This window comes from Schistocerca cancellata, chromosome 4 (genome assembly GCF_023864275.1).
Source record: "Schistocerca cancellata isolate TAMUIC-IGC-003103 chromosome 4, iqSchCanc2.1, whole genome shotgun sequence".
NCBI classification, from domain to species: domain Eukaryota; kingdom Metazoa; phylum Arthropoda; class Insecta; order Orthoptera; family Acrididae; genus Schistocerca; species Schistocerca cancellata.
Window position 1 is genome coordinate 319,858,137 of NC_064629.1, and position 22,190 is coordinate 319,880,326.

General features: G+C 41.5%; 1 protein-coding gene across 2 annotated transcripts in view; it reads right to left on the reverse strand.

Annotated features, from left to right (window-relative positions):
- Nucleotides 1–22,190, reverse strand: part of LOC126183550 (sarcosine dehydrogenase, mitochondrial) — a 270,038-nt gene that overhangs the window by 29,201 nt on the left and 218,647 nt on the right. For both annotated transcript variants that reach the window (XM_049925625.1, XM_049925627.1), the window contains exons 13-14: nt 20,862–21,010; nt 7,631–7,887 (exon numbers count right to left, since the gene is read on the reverse strand). In XM_049925625.1, the coding sequence (XP_049781582.1) occupies nt 7,631–7,887; nt 20,862–21,010 (406 nt within the window). The remainder of the gene's footprint in view (nt 1–7,630; nt 7,888–20,861; nt 21,011–22,190) is intronic.

Below are 22,190 nucleotides of genomic sequence, written 5' to 3' on the forward strand. Positions count from 1 at the left end.
AGCTTTTGTTTTGTATACTTCTGGGACCTCAGTTCCCTCCTAGTCTTCAACCTGTGTGTTTGTCTTGATATCTCCTTCAGTGGTGACCCTGAAGTTCGAATAATCTGTCAAACCGAGTACAAAGTGACTACCGTGCCAGCTTCCATGTTCCACGTGGACCTTTGTTCACTACACAATGGCCTTCTACAACACGCCGCCGCCACCCGGTTTTCACCAGCAACAGCAACTAAATTAAAGCACACCAGCTGTAATTGGTGCCCGACGTGAATTTCTGGAGTTAGCCTTGAGAACCCAGGGATCTCATCAGGTGCAGTGGTTTTGAACATGAGACCAGCGATCTCCGACTCTGGCTTTGTTAGCTCTGAAGTGCTTCAGTTTTCGCCGCACAGAAGTACAAGAAACCACTACACACTGGTACCGAACTTTAATGCAAGTATTGTAAATAGTGGGGAGCATAGTTTTCATAATGTGCCACAACAGGACGCCTTTTTGAATGTGCCAGGTCCACGTGTGTATCACTCCATGCCAGTTGCACACTGCGTGAATGACATTCACCAGCCTGTTACTCCGAGTGTTCATGAGTGCAGTAATTTGAGCATGTCAGGTTCCACCAAGCTCATCAGTGACTCTTCGAGCGCCAGTTCATTGACTCTACCAAAACTTCCGGCATTCAAACCTGCCCACCCGGAATTCTGGTTCAACCTGGTCGACCAAACTTTCAGTGTCTGTGCACTTGATGACAACAGCTGTTTCACATGCCTCATGAACCACCTCCACGACCATGTCGACTTAATTTATGACCTGGTTAAGTCACCTCCTCTGAATCAGAAGTACGCTACAGCTAAACAAGCAATACTGGAACGTGTCTCCAAGATGAGAAGACAAAATGTTCGACAGCTTGTCTATGAAGAACGCCTCGGCGACAGATCTCCATCCCAGCTGTGGCAATGCCTTCAACTTCTCGTTGCCATGCTCACCGAGATTTGGACTCTGTCTGTCCATATGGCCATCGCCGCCTACGAAGATAGACCAAATAGCAAATGCTTGCGCGCTGCCGACCGAGCTTACTCTGCTCTACTACGTGAACGCCGTGTCCAGCAGTATGGCAGCTTACGCCAGTTTCCAACCACAACCAGGGCCCCAACGAGGGCTCCCCACTAAACTTAAGTCTGTCAAGCTCACGAACTACCATACCTTCACATCCACACAACAACAGCACATCTGACTCCACGGAAGATTTTGGGCCGCCACCGTCTGACCACTCACAGGAGCAGACATCCTCCCGTAAATACTGTTTCTTCCATGCAAAATTCAGGGAACAAGCGTGCAATTGTAAACTGCTGTGCTCATACCCAAATTTCAACTGCAGGTAAACAGCGGAGCCACCTCCTGCGACATAAACAACAGGCGCCGTCGCACACTCCATTCTGTGTCCAACACTAATGCTTCAAATGGACGAGTCTACATCTGCAACTTGAACTCTGGCACAAACTTTGTCATTGACATGGGCGCAGATGTTTCCCTACTTCCATCTCGTCTTGCTACCGAAAAGATCCGACTACACAAAACTGTCCTACGTGCTGTAAACTCATCTAGTTTGTCATGCTTAGGTTCTACTTCATGTGCAGTGTCCCTCCTGCCTGAGCGCATCCTGAAGTGGTCCTTCCTGGTGGCTGACATCGACGATCCCATTTTGGGCATCGACTTTCTTCAACACCACAAACTGTGGCCTGACCTCGTCAACAATACAGTGTTCTACCACCCTACGCAGGAACACATCCTGTGTGCTTTGTCGAGTGTCAATAGTACTGCTAAACAGGTCCACCTGGCTAAGAAGTATAATAACCCCTCCTCCGAGTTCTTGTCATGGACCAATAAGTGGCGGCCGGCCGGACTGGCCGTGCGGTTCTAGGCGCTACAGTCTGGAACCGAGCGACCGCTATGGTCGCAGGTTCAAATCCTGCCTCAGGTGTGGATGTGTGTGATGTCCTTAGGTCAGTTAGGTTTAATTAGTTCTATGTTCTAGGTGACTGATGACCTCAGAAGTTAAGTCGCATAGTGCTAGTGGCTCAGGGAGCGTGTCGAGTCTACACGCCTGTGCTTGGAGCAACTTGAGCTACGCTATCACCTCAACGACTTAAGTAATGAGGTATCTTCGGCACGGCAGCAGCTTGCAGCAGACGATGCCTCGGCAACACACAAGGTTAGTTGGTGCCACTACAGTGTTCTCGCACCCAAGTGCATTTGTGACCATGTGCCACATAAACTGTACAATGTCCGTGCTCCCGCCAGCTCTGTGTTAATTCAAGCGCACATTCATCCCCCTCCTTGCTTGGGCAGCTAACTTCCCAGTTGCAGGTTAATGTTTTTGATTTACTGCCATCAGCTGTTCATTCGTGCCCACTACCACCACCAAGCTCGACAGCAGCGCCTTCGGTTATTAATAAACAGTGTACCAACCTTGTCTCGCATAGCTCACTTGTTTGTCACTCCCAGCCACCCAACAGTTGGCACTTATGCAAACTTTCGCCGTCCGCGCCACAAACCAGCCTAGCAGCCACCACGCACACTACACCACAGACAGTCGCCTCGTGTACCACGTCGCGCGTTTCCCTCTCATTGGGTGGAAGCTGTCCCGCTACCCAATATTACATCTGAATCAGTGGCATGATCCTTCATAGACACTTGGATTTCACGCTTTGGCTCCCCTGTTTACTTGACGACCGACCAAGGCTGTCAATTTGAGTCTGCCTTATTTTCTGAACTATGTTGGCTATGCATCATCAAGAAAATTCATTCAACAGCATACCACCCCCAAAGCAACAGCCTCATGGAACATTGGCATAGAACACTTAAGACAGCCCTATGTTTCCATGGCCTCCTTTGGACAGAAGCCCTACCATTCATCTTACTCGGTTTGCGGACCACTTTCAAGGAAGACCTTAAAGGCTCAGTGGCCGAGTTCATCTACGGCCAGTCCCTCACACTGACAGGCGAACTTATTGCTCCTACTCCAATTGCCAAACCATCCGAACTGCTGTCCTTGGTAGAACGGGTGAGGTTACACTGTAACAAGCTTCAACCCCCGCCCCCTTCCAGCCACACTCCACCACACACATATGTTCCCAAGGTGCTCGACACTTGCGAATTTGTGTTCCTTCGCAATGACACCGTAAAAGCCACATTACAGTCCCCTTACACAGGCCCATACAGGGTTGTCAAATGAACCAGTAACACAATGGACATTGTAATTAAGGGCTCAGTAACTACTGTCTCCCTCAACAGGGTTAAACCTGATCGTGTCGAGTTTTCCTCTACCTCACCCACTGTTGAAGAGACCACACTCTCTGGCCACCCTCAGCGATCTTCCTCTGGTCATGATCCGAGTAAGCTCACACCTACACCAGCCCCCTCAATGAGCCCACGCTCATTCCGGGGTTTTCCCGCTTCCCGGCTCCCGTAGCAGAGGCCCCAGCTTCCAGGGCTCTAATATAACAGTTCCATCTTCGTGTGACAGCACACCGCGCCGCTCTTCTAACCAGTGCAGCCCACAGGTTCCTGCCATGCCCACTCAGACCTCACCGTCTGACACTCACCCCTCTTTTCGCAGCACACCGCCCTCACCGTGCTACGTTTTCCCCACCCCACCAGCTCAGCATACCTCTCCGTTAGCAGGTGCCGCTTATGAGCTCTCTACCCATGTTCATCCTAATGACATTTGTGGTTTATCTGTCATCGTTAGTGGTGATACCGCTCAGTGCTGCTTGTGTGTGATGATTCGTGTGACTCGTTAAGTGGTGTGTCACAACGTGTAGTGAAGAGTTTCAAAATCCTTCGAAGTGCTACGTGTGGGAACCTATGTGCTTACGTTAGGCCAAGTGGAAAGGTGATCATTAGGTTCCCTGCTGAGGACACCCTTCCACACCAGCACTCCCATCCCCACCGGCTGACATCGCTTCAAGACTTCAGCATCAGCATTCCACGATTTGCTCCATGCTCTCCTCCCACACGGCCCGTGCCGTTAGACATGGAGGAACTCACTGTAACCCACTTAAACTCTCGGCAATCACTCCCCCCCCCCCCAACTTCGGGTACATACTCCATACTGTGGGGGGGGGGGGGGGGGGGGGGGGTTGTGGTGTCGATCCACAGATCGATAGGCCAGAATATGATATGTGTGTTATGTCTTTGAGTTGATCTTTTGTTTTGTATACTTCCAGGACCTCAGTTCCCACCTAGTCTTCGACCTGTGCGTTTGTCGTGTAATAAAAGTATTGATGATTAGAAGAGAGAACCGTGGTCATTACCTTACCACCTTGGTATCTCCTTCAGATGTATAATGCACCCCTGAGCCATAAATGCTGTCCCTGCAGTTCTCAACTCTGTAACACAAGTTTAGGGAGTCATAGTATTGGTTGTCACAGAAAATTAAAAGTCTCTGCTTCAAGCCATATCAGCTAGTTCAACACATTGAATGATGCCCCTAGGTAAACATTGAGTGCAGCAGATAACCCAAAACACCCAATCACAGCAGATTCAGTACTTGACAGTCAGAGCAATTTCCAACTGTTAATAAAAAGAAACTCACTGATCTTGTGCTCAACAGTAGCACTCGCAGTAGGGCTCCACTGCGGCTGGTGCAACATTCTGCTGAAAAGTACTTTTAAAAAGTAGACCTCCAGCCACAATCAAGAGCACCTGCAGCAGCGGCAGCTCAAGCAGCAGTAGTAACTGTTTGTACACTGAACTAAATTTAGTCTTTTTCTTCTGTGAAGAAGGGAATATTATTAGTTCATTTACCTATTTTGAGTAGTATTTATTAACTTTTTGTATGTGGCTGTGTGTTTTTCCACCATTAGTGTTACATGATTTTTCCTCTCCCGCAACTATCCTGGAGACCTTGCCCACAAACAGATGTGCCGAGCAATACATTCCTCCCCATCCAACAACAATGTTCCTACCCCCAGACCACACAGAAGCATCCCCCTTGTCACCCATATTATCCTGGCCTCGAATAAATCAACAAAATGCAGAGCAAAAGGTTTGTCACAGATTCATTTAGAAAATGCAAAGGCACCATGGAGAGGTTTATCCAGCTCCAATGACAGATGCTGCAAAAGAGGTACTGTGCATTACTGTGTAGTTTACTGTTAAAATTCAGAGTGTGTACATTCTTAGAAGTCAACAAATATGTTTCTTCCTCCTACTTATACTTCATTTAAGGGCTATGACGATATAGTTAGAAAGATTTGAGCTGACACAGAACCTTAGCAACAATCATTCTTCTTTTGCATGACTTTTAACTGTAACAGGAAAGGTAGGAAGTGACAGTGGTACATGACAGTGGTACACAATTCCCCATCTACAACATATTATAAGGTCACTAGCGGACTATGAGTATAAATCTAGGTATAGGTTTAGATGCAAATGTAGTATCACCTTTCTGATCCTCTTTCAATTTATGAAACTATTACATTAGAATGATTACAAGGTCAATTTAAGAACTGAAGATGAAATACCCAAGAAAATAATTTGTGGTGTAATAAGTGAAAATTTTGAGGGAAAAAATGCTAATCCCCTGTAACTCCTCAGAATTGTACTTGATATTTTGTTTTAACAAGGTTATGCATGCTTACAGACTTGTGTAACAAACTCTAAAATAGCAGAAATTTCCACATAATGCAGACAGTGTACACTGTGGTTGATGGGGGAAGCTAACTTGAACATGATTTGACAGTTATAGTACATGCAGAACACAGTATTACACCACAGAACTCTACTTTGAAGAGATATGTTTACAATGAGATAATACTCTTTCATGCCTTCCTTAGGAGAAATTTTTCAGTGAGCTGGAGAGAGTCTTAAGAAAGTTTAATTTATCCATGGAGGATGCCTCACACATATCCACATTTGACCAGTTCTTGAGTATTGTTTGTTACTCTGAGACCCTTACAAAGTAGTATTAATGGAAGAGCTAGAAAAATTAAATCTGAGCTATATGTCTCATTATGAATACGTTTAGTTAATGTGAGATTATCCCAGAAATGCTTGACAAACTACACCAGGAGATGCTACAAGAAACAAGCTATATATCCTGCAGAGCCTTACTCTAAAATTCCAGAAGTCACATTCCAACACAAGTCAAGAAATATGTTACTTCTTCCAATTTATGTTTTAATTTTGGATTAATGAATTTAAACATGGTTGGACAAACACCAAAGATGAAGAATGCTCCAGCTGTCCAACTGAGGTCACCACTATGGAAACCATCAGCATATTCCATGATATGGCAGTGCAAGATCATTGAATAAAAATTCATGAGACTGCTGATATTATAGGCATCTCAAATGAGTGAATTCATAATATCCTGCATGGAAAATTGGCTATGAAGGAGCTGTATGTGAGTTGGATGCTGTGATTGCTCACAGTTGACCAAAAGGGCATTTATTACAACACTTCAACACAATGTCTGGTGATGTTTAGTTGCAGTTCACAAGAATATTTGTGTTGATTTGTGACCTTTGATGAAGTCTGAATCCATCATTACACACCAGAGTCAAAATGGTAATCAAAACAATGGACAAGGGCTGGTGAAAATGGACTGAAGAAGGCAAAGACCATTTTGTCAGTTGGTAAGGTGATTGCCACTTGTTTTGGGATCAACAATGAATAATCCTCACAGATCACTTGGAAAAATGCAGAACCATAACTGGACCCTATTATGCTTTGTTGTTGGGTCATGTGAAACTTATGTTGTCTGAAAAAAGACCAAGGTTGACATGTAAAAAGTGTTATTTCATCAGGATAATGGACAATCTCACACATCAGCAATAGCAGTGGAAAAAGTGCATGGACTGGGCTTTAAACTGGTTCCTTACCCACCCTATTCACCAGACTTAGCCCCAAATGACATATTTCTGTCATCTAACTTGAAACTTTGGCTTGCTGGGAAGAATTTTTCATCAAATGAGAAAGTGATAGTTGCAGTCAATGAGTTTTTTGCAGAGTCTGACAGAACCTATTTTCCTGGTGGGATGATAAAGCTGGAGGATCACTGGATCAAGTGTATATCCTTCAGTTTAACTATGTTGAAAAGTAAAGTGAACTGTTTATGAAACAAACATTTTTTCTTGCTTTTTTACTGGTCTTATCAAACCACTTTTGTATGGTGACCTGCGAAGTTCAGATGTAGGTGTAGATGTTAAACTCCACTTACTTATGCAGTTGAAGTCAAGTACAAGGTCTTACTGAGGTGGTACCCTGAGTTGTGAGTAATGAAGATATCAATAATTTTAATTTCTGAGTATTGTCATGCCCATCTGATTACAATTTTCTCAAGGTGTATTGTTCATTGTGACATTTGTTCTGAGAGCAGGAGTCTTTCACCAATTTAACAATTTGTGAAATGTATAACAGCCCACATTGCCAATGGATCCAGTACATATTAACTTCAAAGATTGTCAGAAACTTATCTTTTCATCAGCATACCTGATGATAACTTTTTCTCTTGTCTAAAAATTGTACATTTATACCAGAATGATCCTTCCATTGACCTGGGGCAATCATTATAGCTGCCAGGAAAAAAGAATCACACAAGAAGAATTTTGCTGCTGTATTATTCTTCACTTACCAGTTTCACAGCCAAGGGAGTTGAGTGCTCTAAATCCAGCCAGTCGCAGACCATACTTCTTTCCTTGTTCTGTAATAGCTTTATAAATTGGTAAACAAGATTCCCATGGTATGTGAATTTCCCAGCCTAGTTCACCTACATAGCTAATCCTGAATGCTCGACAAAGATGTCCTGCCAGCCGAATCAGCTGTGTTGTTGAGTAAGGAAATGCAGAGTCTGATAGGTCAGTGTTGGTAATACACTGCAACAGTTCTCGACTGAAAATGATATGCATTACAAAGATATTACACTGTACAAAATACAATTCACACATGGAAGAATTTATTTTAAAAATAATATTCTTCTGCTAACAAGAAGCATTACAAACTACTTGGAAGTAAGAATCTAACCTTATTGACAAAAAGTGTATGTACTTTGAAAAGGTTATAGTGCAATGAACACATTAATATATAATATTACCTTTCATTAAGATTTCATATGTTTTATTTTGTTTTGCTTTGTTCATCTGAGTTTCACTTTATATGAGCAAATATTTTTCATTTAAAATACTGTTCAGAGATAAATTAAGCATTTATAAGATAGTTTTATAATATATAACCATGAGCAACTGAATTAGAGATAGCTGCTGTGTTGGAGAAAGAACATTTCTGTCACCATTTGATAGTTTGGCACGTCACGTGATTTGGACGTTATAAGAGTTCCTACAGACCACTGACATGGAAACCAAGTGCAGATTGTGCATGATATGTGGTGCCACTGTATTTGATCATTGGCGACTGACACATGCAACAGTCCATCTCTGACACTGTGCAGGCTCTGGGATTTTCATGTGCCTCTGTGTCAAAATTGTGCCTCAATTTTTGGAAAACCATAACCAGGAGAGTCAAATGCCTGGGCAAAAATGTGTTGCTGATGGGAATCACTACCAACTAAAGTGAACTGAATGAGCAGAGAACAGGGGCACTGACCAGCAGATCACCTTCCTGTTCAATAATGGACAGCAACTGGTGAGCAGCCATATGATCTTAAACTACTTTCTCATTGTGGCTCTCTCACATGTAACTCTGCTCAACACAAGCAGCTAGGTACCAAGATAAACTTGGATGTGAAGACATCACCAACGAATACTGAAGCATGGGAAAAGGCCACTAGGACTGCAAATTTGTTGAACATTTTTGCACATGCTGATTGTAAGGTATAAGCACACTGAAAACTAGATGAGATGATGCATCCCAGCTGCTAACAGCATATTGTTCAGGCAGATGGTGAAGGTATATTATGGTAGGGAACAATAACACTGGATAAAACAGAGCCCTTAATATGTTTGTCATTGACTCCCAATGGCAACCAAACCTTCCTCAGGTTAAAACTCACTGCACCCACAGCATTTGATAAGCTGCATGTGGCTTCTGGGTCATGTCAAATGGTGAGCATCACAGGGAGCTCAGCCTTCACTGGCTGGGTACAAGTTTGGTGAACCCAGGGTCCTAGGATGGGGAACAGTGAGCGCTAAAGTATCTGCATGTGTGAGTGGTGAAGGTGCATGCAAAAATGACAGCTGTCCAGGAGACTGGAAATAATAACTTGTTTATTCTGGATACAATTATAAAAAGCAATAACACAACTGAGTACCAATCATACAGTGTAGGCTTTCACAGTCAGTGTCTTCTTCAGTCAAAACTTGCAGGCTGAATGGACAGTGGTCAATATGTAAAACTGCTTCCTGACACTTCATTTCCAACTGTGGGAGACCTCTTCCAAAGTAAAACAGCTACTGCCACTAAGGCTTGAGAGCGAAAACTTTCCTGATGTGATCCTTAATTTTATTAATGAAAGGGAGAAAAGCTTTTCCAGATTTTTTCCATTGTTGCTCAGTACTTGCAGTTTCTTTTCTTCTTTGATGACATGCTCAATTAATATCCTTAAGAGCATATCCATTTTTCTTGAAGGACAACTGTAAATGATTTAATTCATCCTGCAAAAACCTGGCTCACAGATGTTGTTGGTTCTGTCCACCAAGGTTTTTATGACACCTCTATTTTGTCTAGGGTGAAGGTTTGATTCCTTGTGGAGGTATCAATCAGTGTGTGTGTCCTTACTGTGTATCTTATGGTCCAGAGTCCTGTTGAGCCATTTAATTACAGATGAATCAAGAAAATTAGGTGACAATTGTCTCTTTCTCCATTGTAAACTGTATCTTTGGGTTAATACCACATAGATACATCAAGAAGATGTCCATCTCCTCTTCGCCATGACTGCAGACTACAAAGGTACTGTCCATATAATGGTAAGACTTAGCTCGTTTTTTGCTGGCCATCTGCAGTGCCTGCTGTTCAATGAACTTCATAAATAAATTAGCAACAGTTAGACTAAGAGGGCTGACCATAGTGGCCCCATCAATTCATCCATAAAATCCATTGTTGTATTGGAAATAAATTATGATAAGGCATTGCCTAAGTAAAGACACTACATTAGTCAGAAAAAAATCTGTTATGTTTGAAATAGTTTCATTTACAGGAACAGTAGTAAACAGGGACACTACATCAAAGCTAATATGATTATCACTTGCACTGATGTTAATCTCCTCTAGTTTTTCAAGAAAATGTACAAAGTTTTTAATGTAACTGTTAGTTCTACCAAAATATGGCTGCAGAAGGAGGTGAGATTTCAGGCCACCTTATGGATGGGAGATCCTATGGCAATCACAATCAGTATCAGAGGAACATCTGGCTTAGGCACCTTTGGGTGGCAATATAGTCTGGATGGATAAGCTTCTGTTCTGCAGAGCTGTGTGTTATTGTCAGAAGAGAAAGGAAACTGTTTTGCCAGTTGATTGGTGGTTCTTATAATTTTCATTGTAGGATCCTTCTGAAGCTTTTTATAAGTAGTTGAATCCAAAAGGTCACAAATCTTCTTGTGATAATCTTCACTCTTCATCAAAACTGTGACCTTACCTTTGTCAGTTGTAAGTACAACGATGCCCTTATCCACACTGATCTCCCACAATGCCTTTCTTTCCATTGGAAACGAATTACTGTTAGGTGGCTTCACTTTGCATAATATTCTATGCATTTCTGTCCTAATTTCATCAGTGGATTGTGGTGATAACAGCCAGATAACTGCCTCAGTATTTGCTATAATGTCCTTTGTGTGAACTGTTGGTGGTGTCACTGCAAAATTACATTGTTTCAATATAACTGAACTTCTTCTTTGGTTAATTCTCTCCCAGACAGGTTAATAACCATTCAAGAATTGGCACAACTGATGTTTCAGGCCTGCCTCTCTGTAAGCCATCAAACTTCATCTTCTACCTACTTTGTGACATTTCTGCACTGATTTCCACAGTCCTGAATATTAACCCATCCACCTTATTCCAGTCACAACAGTGCATTACATTACTGACGTAAATGGAGATATAACAGCTTACTGATAATTGCCACCAGTCCTCGCCATGTCCGGTGGATCTGACCCATAGCATCATTAGGTTACATTGTATTAAATACAGTTAGCTTGTGCTGAGTAGAAAATTCTCCTCACCTTCATAAATTTGGGAAATGTCACAGTATACCGGCAGGGTAACAGGAAAGTGAGCTACATGGTTGTTGAGTAGTCCCTCCAGAGATACTGACATATCCTCCCCACAGGTGCCTTTAATCATACAATGTAGACTTTCATGACAAATGTTTTCTTCAGTGAAAAATTCCAAGCTGAGAGGCTGTGGTCAGTATACAAAATTTCTTCCTAATGTTTTGCTTCCAACTGTCAGAGAAATCTTCTGAGGTAAAATAGCTACTGCCGCAAAGGCTTGAGGTGGGGTTCACATTTATAATAGAGCACATATAGGGTCCCACCAAACATCCCATGATGCCAACTCTATGATTACGATTACTTCTGGATGGTGTCATCATTCTTGATTAAAAATAAAATTAATCAGTTGTCATTCTGTTGGCACAAAGTCAACATCCATATTTTATCTAACTTCAAACCTTCTTCTTTTCTATTAAAATTATTGTTTTGTTTGTGAATCTCTATTGCTTCTATGTACATGCATGCATGATAATGTGATGTCCTTGCTAAAACACTTATCTCACTGAATTTTATTTCTTGGTTCCTAACTTGAATAACATGTTCTGCTAGGGCCAATTTATTTGGTATGTCTTAGGCAACAGTACCTTTTTTGTTCAGCTATTCTGGCATTGACACTTCTTTTCATAGTTTAAATATATACTTGTCCACAACCATATGGAATTTTATATACCCCAGGTGTTTGCTAGGGTGTGCCGTACATCTTTTGCCATTTCTAAATATTCATTAATTTTTTTGGTGGGTATGAAGATCATTTCAATCTCATGCTTGGTCAAAACTTTCCTAATGTCATCTGTAATTTTATTAATGAACAGGAGAAAAGCTTTCCCAGATGGTGGCTGTTGTTGCTCTTCCAGATGCTTCCCTTCTTTGATGAGGTGCTCAATCAATCTCCTTACCAACATATCCATTTTTCTTGAAACCTGACCTATATGATGTAATTCATTCTCCAAGTAAACTGGTTCACAGAGAACAAGCTGTAAATACTGAGCACCAACATCTACGAAGTGGAAAAGTTTTTCTCCCATTCATTAATAAAATTATGGATCAGACTGAGAAAATTTTGGCAAAGTACAAGGTTGAAACGATCTTCAGACTCACCAAGAAAATTAAGGAATATTTAAGAATGACAAAAGATGCATGGCACACCCTAGCAACTACTGGGGTATATAAAATTCCATGCAGTTGCAGACCAGTCTGTATTAATCTATGAAAAGAAGTGTCAACACCCACGTAGCTGAACAGAAAAGGTACAGTTGCCTGGGATACACTGAAAAAATGGCTGAGGCAGAACATGCTTTTTGAGTTGGAAATGATGAAATAAAATTCAGAGAGATGGGCGCTTTACCAACAACACTGCGATATCATGCATGCATGTATAGAGAAGCAGTAGCAATTCATAAACTTTTTTTTAAACGAACCCACCACCAATTGACTGTATCATTGTTTATTTAATTATGACCCAAGTTTGACCTTTTATTCCATTTTAAAGTGACTGAGTTTTTGTCATTAACATATATTTCAGAACATCAAACTCAAAATTGGCCATAAATTAAGAAAAATATTGGATTTCCATGAAATGCCAGATGTAAAATCACCATCTTGTTAAAACATCAGTAAATAATAGTGGGAGAACATCATATTTAGTAAAAGCAGATTTACTTGAGTCATTTTCTTAATTTATGGCTAATTTTCAGCTTGATGTCCTGCAATATACACACATCAAAAAAAGTTTTGCATCACCCTGGTTCCCAGAACTCCTGCAGACAGACGTTGACTGTGGATATTGTATCACAGACACAGTCCCTTTGACTCTTCAGAGATGTCACTAAACCCACCCAAAGATGTAAGAAACCATGCATGAGCAGTGCCTATTAGATGGAGGAGGTCCGACAGCTGATCAGTTCCAGTCATTCCACCAGGAAGGAGGTACACAGCTCGTGTTGTCTGTAGTTCAACCATGCCTAGACTGTCAATACTGCGGTTTTATCGTGTTTGCATTGTTACTTTGTTCCAGAAAGAGCTCTCAGCAAGGAAAGTGTCCAGCCGTCTAGGAGTCAACAAAAGCGATGTTGTTAGGGTATGGAGAAGGTACAGAGAGAGAGGAACTGTCGGTGACATGCCTCGCTCTGGCTGGCCAAGAACTACTACTGCAGTGGATGACCACTACCTGTAAATTGTGGCTTTGAGGGACTCTGACAGCTGCACCACCATGTTGAATAATGATTTTCATTCAGCCACAGGACGTAGTGTTACGACTCAGACTGTGTACAATAGGCTGCATGATGCACAACTTCACTCCCAACGTCAATGGCGAGGTACATCTTTGCAACCATGACACCATGCAGTGTGGTACAGAAGGGCCCAACAACATGCCGGATGAACTGCTCAGGGTTGGCATCATGTTCTCTTCACCCATGAGTGTCGTATATGCCTTCAACCAGACAATCATTGGAGACATGTTTGGAGGCAACCCGGTCAGGCTGAATGCCTTAGACACACTGTCCTGTGCGTGCAGCATGGTGGAGGTTCACTGAAGTTTTGGGGTGGCATTATGTGCGGCTGATGTATGCCACTGGTGGTCATGGAAGTCACCGCAATGGCTGTATGATGAGTGAATGCCATCCTCTGTCCGATAGTGGAACCATATCGGCAGTATATTGGTGAGGTATTTGTCTTCAGGGACGACAATTTGCACCCCCAACATGCACATTTTGTGAATGACTTCTTTCAGGATAACAACATCACTTAACTAGAGTGGCCAGCATGTTCTCCAGACATGAACCCTATTGAACATGCCTGAGATAGACTGAGAAGGCCTTTTAATGGACGATGTGACCCACCACCAGTCTGAGGGATTTATGCCAAATTGCTGTTGAGGAGTGGGACAATCTGGACCAACAGTGCCATGCTGAACTTGTGGATACCATGCCATGATGAATATAGGCATGCATCAATGCAAGAGGAAGTGCTACTGAGTATTAGAGGTACCAGTGTGAACAGCAATCAGGACCACCACCTCTGAAGGTCTCACTGTATGGTGGTACAACAGGCAATGTGTGGTTTCCATGAGCAACAATAAGGGTGTAAATTATATTAATGTTGATCTCTATTCCAATTTTCTGTACAGGTTCCAGAATTCTCAGAACTGAAGTGATGCAAAATTTGTTTGATGTGTGTATATTAATGACATAAACTCAGCCAGTTGAAAAAGCTAGCTGTAATTGAATAAACAACAATACAGTCAAATGGCAGTGTGTTAATTTAAAAATTAATGTATGGCTGTTGCTCAGCAACATAAAAAACTGTTTGGAATGACAATAAATTATTTTTAATCGAGAATTATGTCACCTTCCAGAGTTGGCATCATGGAAAATATAGTGGGGCCCTCTACATACTCTGTAAATGTGACAGCCACTTAAGCCTTAGTGGTAGTAGCCATTTTACCAGAGAAAATGTCTCCTGCTGTTGAAGACAAAATGTTAGGAAGCATTTTTATATATCAACTATAGCCTTTTAGCCTGGAAGTTCTAACTGAAGATTACTGGGTACTGTTCAGATCTGATGTGAGTTACAGGAAGAGATAACACTATAGAGTAATTCCACTAGATAGGTTTGTAATGAAGTCCTAACATAGTGGGGCATATCACAAAATGGTGGTCTGCAAGTTGGATGATGGCTGAAATAGAGCCTAGGATCTGCAATGGTTAATGCTGGTCAGGAGTATACTCCAAATGAGGGACCACAGAGTGGTTGGTGCAATTGCCAGGAGCAACTCCTGGAGATGACTTGCTTCTCACAGGCCTGTACCAGCCCAAGTACTGCTGAGCTGGACTATTTTTGGAACATGAATTAATGAGGTAAATAGTCCCGTGTTGACTGTGCCTCCTGTTTTCGATAGGGATGCTGGCTGTCGCTGAGAGTAGCACCTGCAGTGGTGGCTTCCTGAGTTCCTGCTGATAACAAGCAGCCATTTTATTGTTATTGTTGTGTTGGCTCACTACCAAGAATTGTTGAGGTCATATCTGGATTGCAGATGCCAGTGCTGGTAGTGGACAATACCTGAAGGTAGGTCACCCACGGAACATGCGTTTGCATGTGGTTCCTGTCCAGTCAGAGTCCAGATGCAGATACTGTAAGCACCACCAGTGCACCATAATTGTAAGCTCTGTGCATGCTTCAGTGATACTCGTGCAGTATGGTGATGGAATGCTGTGTGTCACAGGGAATGAGTATCTAGGTTTAACTGCCCCGGCAGTGAAGATGATACAAACCTCTGGGAAAAGAACTCAACTTCAAGGCATGCTGATGGGGTGAACGGCTATAGTATGCAAGTACTTCTGCTGCATCTTGTGCACCCTAGTATTATAAGGCTTACCCAGCCAAGTGAGGCTCCTTCTGCACGGACTTTTAGTTCCTTAGCTACTCATGGGACCAAGATGGAACTATTGAACTATTCTCTATCAACTCCTAGTGGGAATGTTGCTAAGTAAACTTCATTTATTAGTAACAGAACACCTTCTACTAGTGAGAATGTGTTTTAATCAATAAAAGAAAGGAGGGAAATTTTGAGAAAGTTTCACCTCTCTTCACCCATGAGAGTCTAGAGGTCATAAAATCTGCAAAGTGTTTGATATTTTTGGTTGAAGCAGACTGTTCCAAACAAGCAGTAAAGTCTCAGGCATCCAAATGTATAGCAGAATATACCATAGAAACACAGCTGGATAACATAGCAAAGACATTATATGCTGCAGAGATATTATTAATGTTCTGAAAGAAGAACTTAAAGGTGTCTAGAATGAGGTTTGGTAGATTGGAAATGAGGTACCAGTGGAAGTAAAGCTGTGAGGGTGGGTCATGTGTCACGCTTGGATGGGCCAGCTGGTCAACTACTTGCCCACAAGAGGCAGAAGCCCCAGGTTTGGTTACCAGTATGGCACACAATTATCATCTGCACACTGAGAAGTGTGACACAAGAAAGTATGATGAAACTAGTAGAGGGCAAAATAATAAAAACTGATGCCTTTATCCTGAAATTTATTACAAAATCCCAGAGCACACCAGAACATGATACATTTGTTTAACAGTGGGGCATTATATACCCAAATCAATGCACTGATTTAAATTACATTATTTTGAACATACAGTCTAGTATTACAGTCAGTATTAATATTTGAGATTATAGCTGTATATAAGATACTTAATTTGTAGATATAATGGGAACATTAATTTCTATACTTTGATTGCAACTGGAACTTTCTTTCACTGAGAAAGCTTATTCTAGTGCGTGCGGTCATTGGCAAATAAAGAATCTGGATCTGAAACAGTCTGAATGTGTGTGTGTGTGTGTGTGTGTGTGTGTGTGTGTGTGTGTGAGAGAGAGAGAGAGAGAGAGAGAGAGAGAGAGAGAGAGAGAGAGAGAGAGGGAGAGAGGGAGAGAGAGAGAGAGAGAGAGAGAGAGACAGACAGAGAGAGCGCTCATGCAAGTATGTGTGCAAGGTCTCCAACATTGAAGCAACAAACCACTATTTCCCTGTCCTGTGCCTAATTCACAACATAATCATACAAATTGTCAACATATGTTTGTACGATCATGTTCTGTGCAGAATATGGCATTTCAGTCAATGGAAAACCATGCCAACAATGACGTCAGGGCACCTACCAAATGGACTGGCACAGAGAAGATGCCTACCAGTCTCTCTGCAGAGGAGGGCCATAGGAAGAATGGAAGCAGGACAGCTGCAAACTCATGTGGCCCAATAGCTTAATGTGAATCGTCCTGTTGTTCCTCAGATGTGGCGACAGTTTATAGACACTGAAACTTTATCCCAAAGACCATGGCAGGGCTGATCACATGTGACATCAGAAAGTAAGGACCATTATTTGACTATTTATTTGACTATAAGGGCACGAGAGTACCACCTTAGTACTGTGCAGCAGCTGGCGTCTGACCTCGCAGCATCCACTGGACGTACTGTATTGAGGCAAATGGTGTAGAGAAGGCTTCATCAGAGTGGTCTTTATTGTCAGAGACCTGCTGTATGTGTGCCTCTGACATATCGTAACAGAAGGGAATGTTTACAGTGGTGTCGTCAACGTGCCACCTGGACAGTCGAATAGTGGCCCAATGTTCTTGTCACAAATGCATCCTGATTAGATCTGGAGAGTGATTCTCAATGGATTCTCATCTGAAGGGAAGGGGGAATATGATTTTGAGACCCAAATATTGCGAGAAGTGACCAATATTGAGGAGGATTGCTAATGGTGTGAGCAGGGATTATGTTGACCACTCAAACACCTCTTCATGAAATTGCACAGGCCCAGTCTTATTGAGCACATGTAGGATACCAGTGAGTGATATGAAAATGAAATAAAATCTGTTCCAAACAACATCCATGAATTGTGAGAGGTTGTTGTACAGTCATAGATCAAGAAGGTTTCCAATGTTTCCAATGTCTGGAGTCCATGCTATGACATGTTGCCACCATCACCAGGGCTGAAGGAGGTAGTCATACAATTAGGCTTGTGTCTCTACTTCAGTTGCTCAAGAATGTAAACATAGATATAAATTTGTGTGATTCAGGATTTCACTGTTATATGTAAAGAATATCTGTATCACAGTGCAAACATGCTTAAAAGTTGTCTATAAATTTTACACAGGAAATTAGGAACACATAAAAGCACAGACAAATTAAGGAAAAAAAATTAATCACAGGATGCTTGAACTGTCTCATATTTGCAGTTTGAAATTATAAATTCATATAATTATGATTCTTGAGAAATAAAATAAAATAATGAACCCATATATCCAATTCTGGAATCTACCATCACCATTTTCCTCTTTTTTCCCTGATCAGGCAGAACATTATAATCCCCTACCTAATAGGTTGTATGTCCACCACTGGCACAGACAACAGCAGCAATGTATCATGGCTTGGATGCAGTGAGGCCTTATTAGGTAGCTGGAGGGAGTTGGCACCACATCAGTACATACATGTCACCTAATTCCCATAAGTTTTGAGGAGGGTAGCGATGAGCTCTGACACCACATTCAATCACATCATAGATCTGTTTGTAGAGGGGCAGCCACATTAATTGGAACTCACCACTGTGTTCCTCAAACCACTCCATCATATTTCTAGCCTTGTGAAATGGTGCATTATCTTGTTGAAAAATGCCACTGCTGTTGGGAAACATGATCATTATGAAGGGTGCACGTGGTCTGAAACCAGTGTATGATACTCCTTGGCCATCATGGTGCCTTTCACCATCTCCACTGGCCCATGGATGCCCAAATGAATGTTTTCCAGACCATAATGGGGCCACCATTAGGTTGTCTCCGGCCCGCAGAACAGATGTCAAGGAGCTGTTCCCCTGGAAGACAATGGATTCATGCCATCCTATTGGCATGATGAATAAGGTATCATGAGTCATCAAACCACGCAATGCCCTGCCACTGCACCAACATTCAGGTTGATGTTCATGTGCCTATTTCAGTTGTAGTTGCCAATGTCTTGGCGTTAACATTTGCACACACATGGGTTGTCGGCTGTGGAGACCCATTGTCAGGAGAGCTCAGTGCAGTGTGTGTTCAGACACACTTGTACTATGTCCAGCATTAAAGTCTGATGTCAGTTCCTCCACAGTTCACTGCCTGTCTTGTTTTCACCAGTCTGCCCAGCCTACAACATCTGACATCTGTAATGAGGGATGGCTGCCCAACCCCAGAATGTCTGGACATGTTATCATCTTAGTTTCACCACATTTTGAAGACGCTCACCACAGCACTCCTTGAACACCGAACAAGTCATGCAGTTTTTGAAACACTCATGCCAAGCCTCTGGGCCATCACAATCTGACCCCAGTCTAACTCAGATAGATTGCACATCTTCCCCATTCTACACATGGACAGCACACTCACTGATACTACACGCACTGTGCTTGTATCTGAATAGCAGTTATTCCTCCCCAGGTGATGCTACTATCCCTGGATGGGTTTATATTTATAGCATGTCAGTGGTCATAGTGTTCTGGATGATCAATATAACTCTGAAAAGCAAACAGTTACAGAATGAACACAACATTTGATAACTTAAATTTTTATTCACTCTCTAGCTCAAACTGGTAGTGAGTACCTCAACAGCCACTTTGTTGTAACTAATGACCTTAATAATGGCTAAACTCTATTTTGGGTGAAAATAGCTTCTACTATTGGTGAAATTGGCATATATATATATTTTTTAAAATGATTAGGTGTATAAATTTAAAAGGGTGCCACATAAATATACCTGAACTTTAAACTGATCAGAAAAAATGAATACAGAAATAAATAAATAAATAATGAAGCAAAAATTGGTGAGTGGAAATATTTCTATTCTATACAATAGAAGCCTTGTGAATGGATGTTTGCTTTTGCAGTAACTTCAACAGTTTTATTTTTAAATTCTTGTTTTCTTCTTTTGGTTCTGTTTAAACATTCAACAGATGATCATTTCTAATGAGAAGCAGCAGCACTTTCTCCTTGTTTTGGTCAAACTATATTGACTGGTTTTGTTTTCCAGTCAGTATAGTGCCAACACTGTAATGTGATAGATCACTGCAAGGTTGAATGCATGAGAATTTTGACCACTGTGATATGAGGAGTAGGGCAGGGATAAAAGCCCTGCTTCCTTCCCAGCTATAATTTGTGCTTCTGCTTCTGGTGTTGTGATAGTCACACTCTAACCATGTGTGGATCAGGATTAATCTCTTCACTCATTTCAAAATAAGAAAAGACTGCAATGAGCAATTACAACACAAAGCAAAGAGAAGAGCACAAAGCATTTTGCAACAGTTACTGCACAACTTGCTTATGTTGTCACTATCATAAATGAGGTAGCTCAGGTTCCACCTCTTCTAGTATCGTATGCAACCATAGTTCAAATCAGTCCTCGGCTTAAACCCGTCATGTTATAATGTCTACATGATAACAACTGTAGTTAGCAGACAAACGTATGCATTCCTTTGTTCTATGATTTTAGGTCCCACAGCTGAGTCCTATGTTGCAGTACATGGCCTGTACCTGAGAGAGACCATTCAGTCATCCATGGTTGATGTAGCACCAGAGCATAGCTTACATGCACACTGATATGTCATTGCATTGACACACTATGTATCTTGCAGATGCATTCTTATACACATTCTCTTTCCAAATTAGGCTCAGCCAGATGTTGTGCAATACCAGTAACAGTTATGAAATAGAAATTTTGCATGTTCGCATTTTGAGGTTTCAATGGCATCTATATTCACATTTATCACAAATGCAAAATTTTCATGTCTCTAGTAATTAATATAGCACTCAAAGGTAGTGGCATATGTGTAGAAATGATTTTCATTACAGAACATGCATGGTATGGAAATGGGGAGCTGAGATATTAACCACATATGATAGAACTCAGAAACTATGTATCTGTTATTTTGGATCAGTGAAAGCCATGTGAGATGTGGAAAAAGAGAGAAGAAAGGTTAGTGTTGAATGTCATGTTGGCATTGGAGTTAGAGGATTAGCTTATCTGGACAAGCACAGGGAAGGGTATGAGCTGATCCGTATCACTACTGCTTTCAAAATCAGCAAGTTATGTTTTCATCAGGTTGTTTATTACAATACCTGTTTGGTCCTTGTACAGAAAGTACTCCCATTTTGTCTGTATGATCAGTGAGAGCTACCTTGAAATTCTTCAGGCTGATAATTGAATTCATGTGAGCCCATGTATGATATGCTGAGACTCCTCCACTAATAATGTAGAACCCTCTACCCTGAAAATATAAAAGTTTGCTCAGCTTTGTACAGTACTTTTCTTTCAATATATGAAACTATAAATGTCTTAGATTTATCAGCTGCCAGCATTAGTTCATAAGCACCACAGATGTACTGCTGACACAGAATGTTAATAAAATATGTTAAACACTTGTAATAATTGCAGTTAGTAAGTCTCTTGTGGCTTCAGAAAGTTTGTTAAAAACTGTTTTGTTCTGATATGAATGTGCAGGCAGAACTTAGCATAAAAATGTTACATCATCATGAACATTTTCTGAAGTATATTTTGCATCTTATTTACTATTCCAGAATTAATTCAAACAAAGTTATCATGTGGAATGGAGAATAACAGTGAAAAGAGGTACAGTATGGGTGCCAGTGAATGGCAATGACCTTTCTGACTCAATATTTTCTATGTATTAAGGAGGATCAGAAAGTAATGAACAATAATTTTTTCTCCTCTGGTACTGCAACTATAATATTGAAATTACATGATTATATAGTTTCCACTAAATATGGTATTTTGTTTTCATGTGCAGCTCTAGCAAGAGAAGCATGACATATGAAACAAACATGAATGTTACTGACGCCAAATTATGAAGAGCAGCAAAGTGTGGTTTGATATTTGTGAGCCAAAGGGCACGAACAAAATGAAATTCACAGGACCAGGTCTGACATGTGTGGGAATAACTGCACAGACTGTAGCAATGACTCCAAATGGTGTACATTCTTCTAAGAAGGCCATGTGAACATTAGTGCTTTGCCATGCTCCAGGTGGCTGATAACATCTGCAAACCTAGTGAGATACAGAGCCATTGAGGCAGAAATTTTGAATGACCAGCATGTGCAACTGCAAACCTTATTGCAGCAGTTCATCATTTCCTATGGTGTGGTGTATGATACCATTCAAGACATGGCAAAATTCTGAAAAGTTATGCTCGCTGGGAGCCTAAGGACCTGACAGAAACTACAAGAGCCATTGAATGATGACAAGCTTGGATCGTTTAACGTGTTACACCATAGAAGGGCATGACTTTCTGAAAGTGTATCATCACTGGTTATGAGTTGTGGGCATACAACTGCATGCTCAAAATCAAGCAGGCCTGTATGGAGTGGAAACATGCTGGTTCCCTAGTACAAAAAAACTTCAAATTGACTCAGTCTTCTACAATAGTGCTT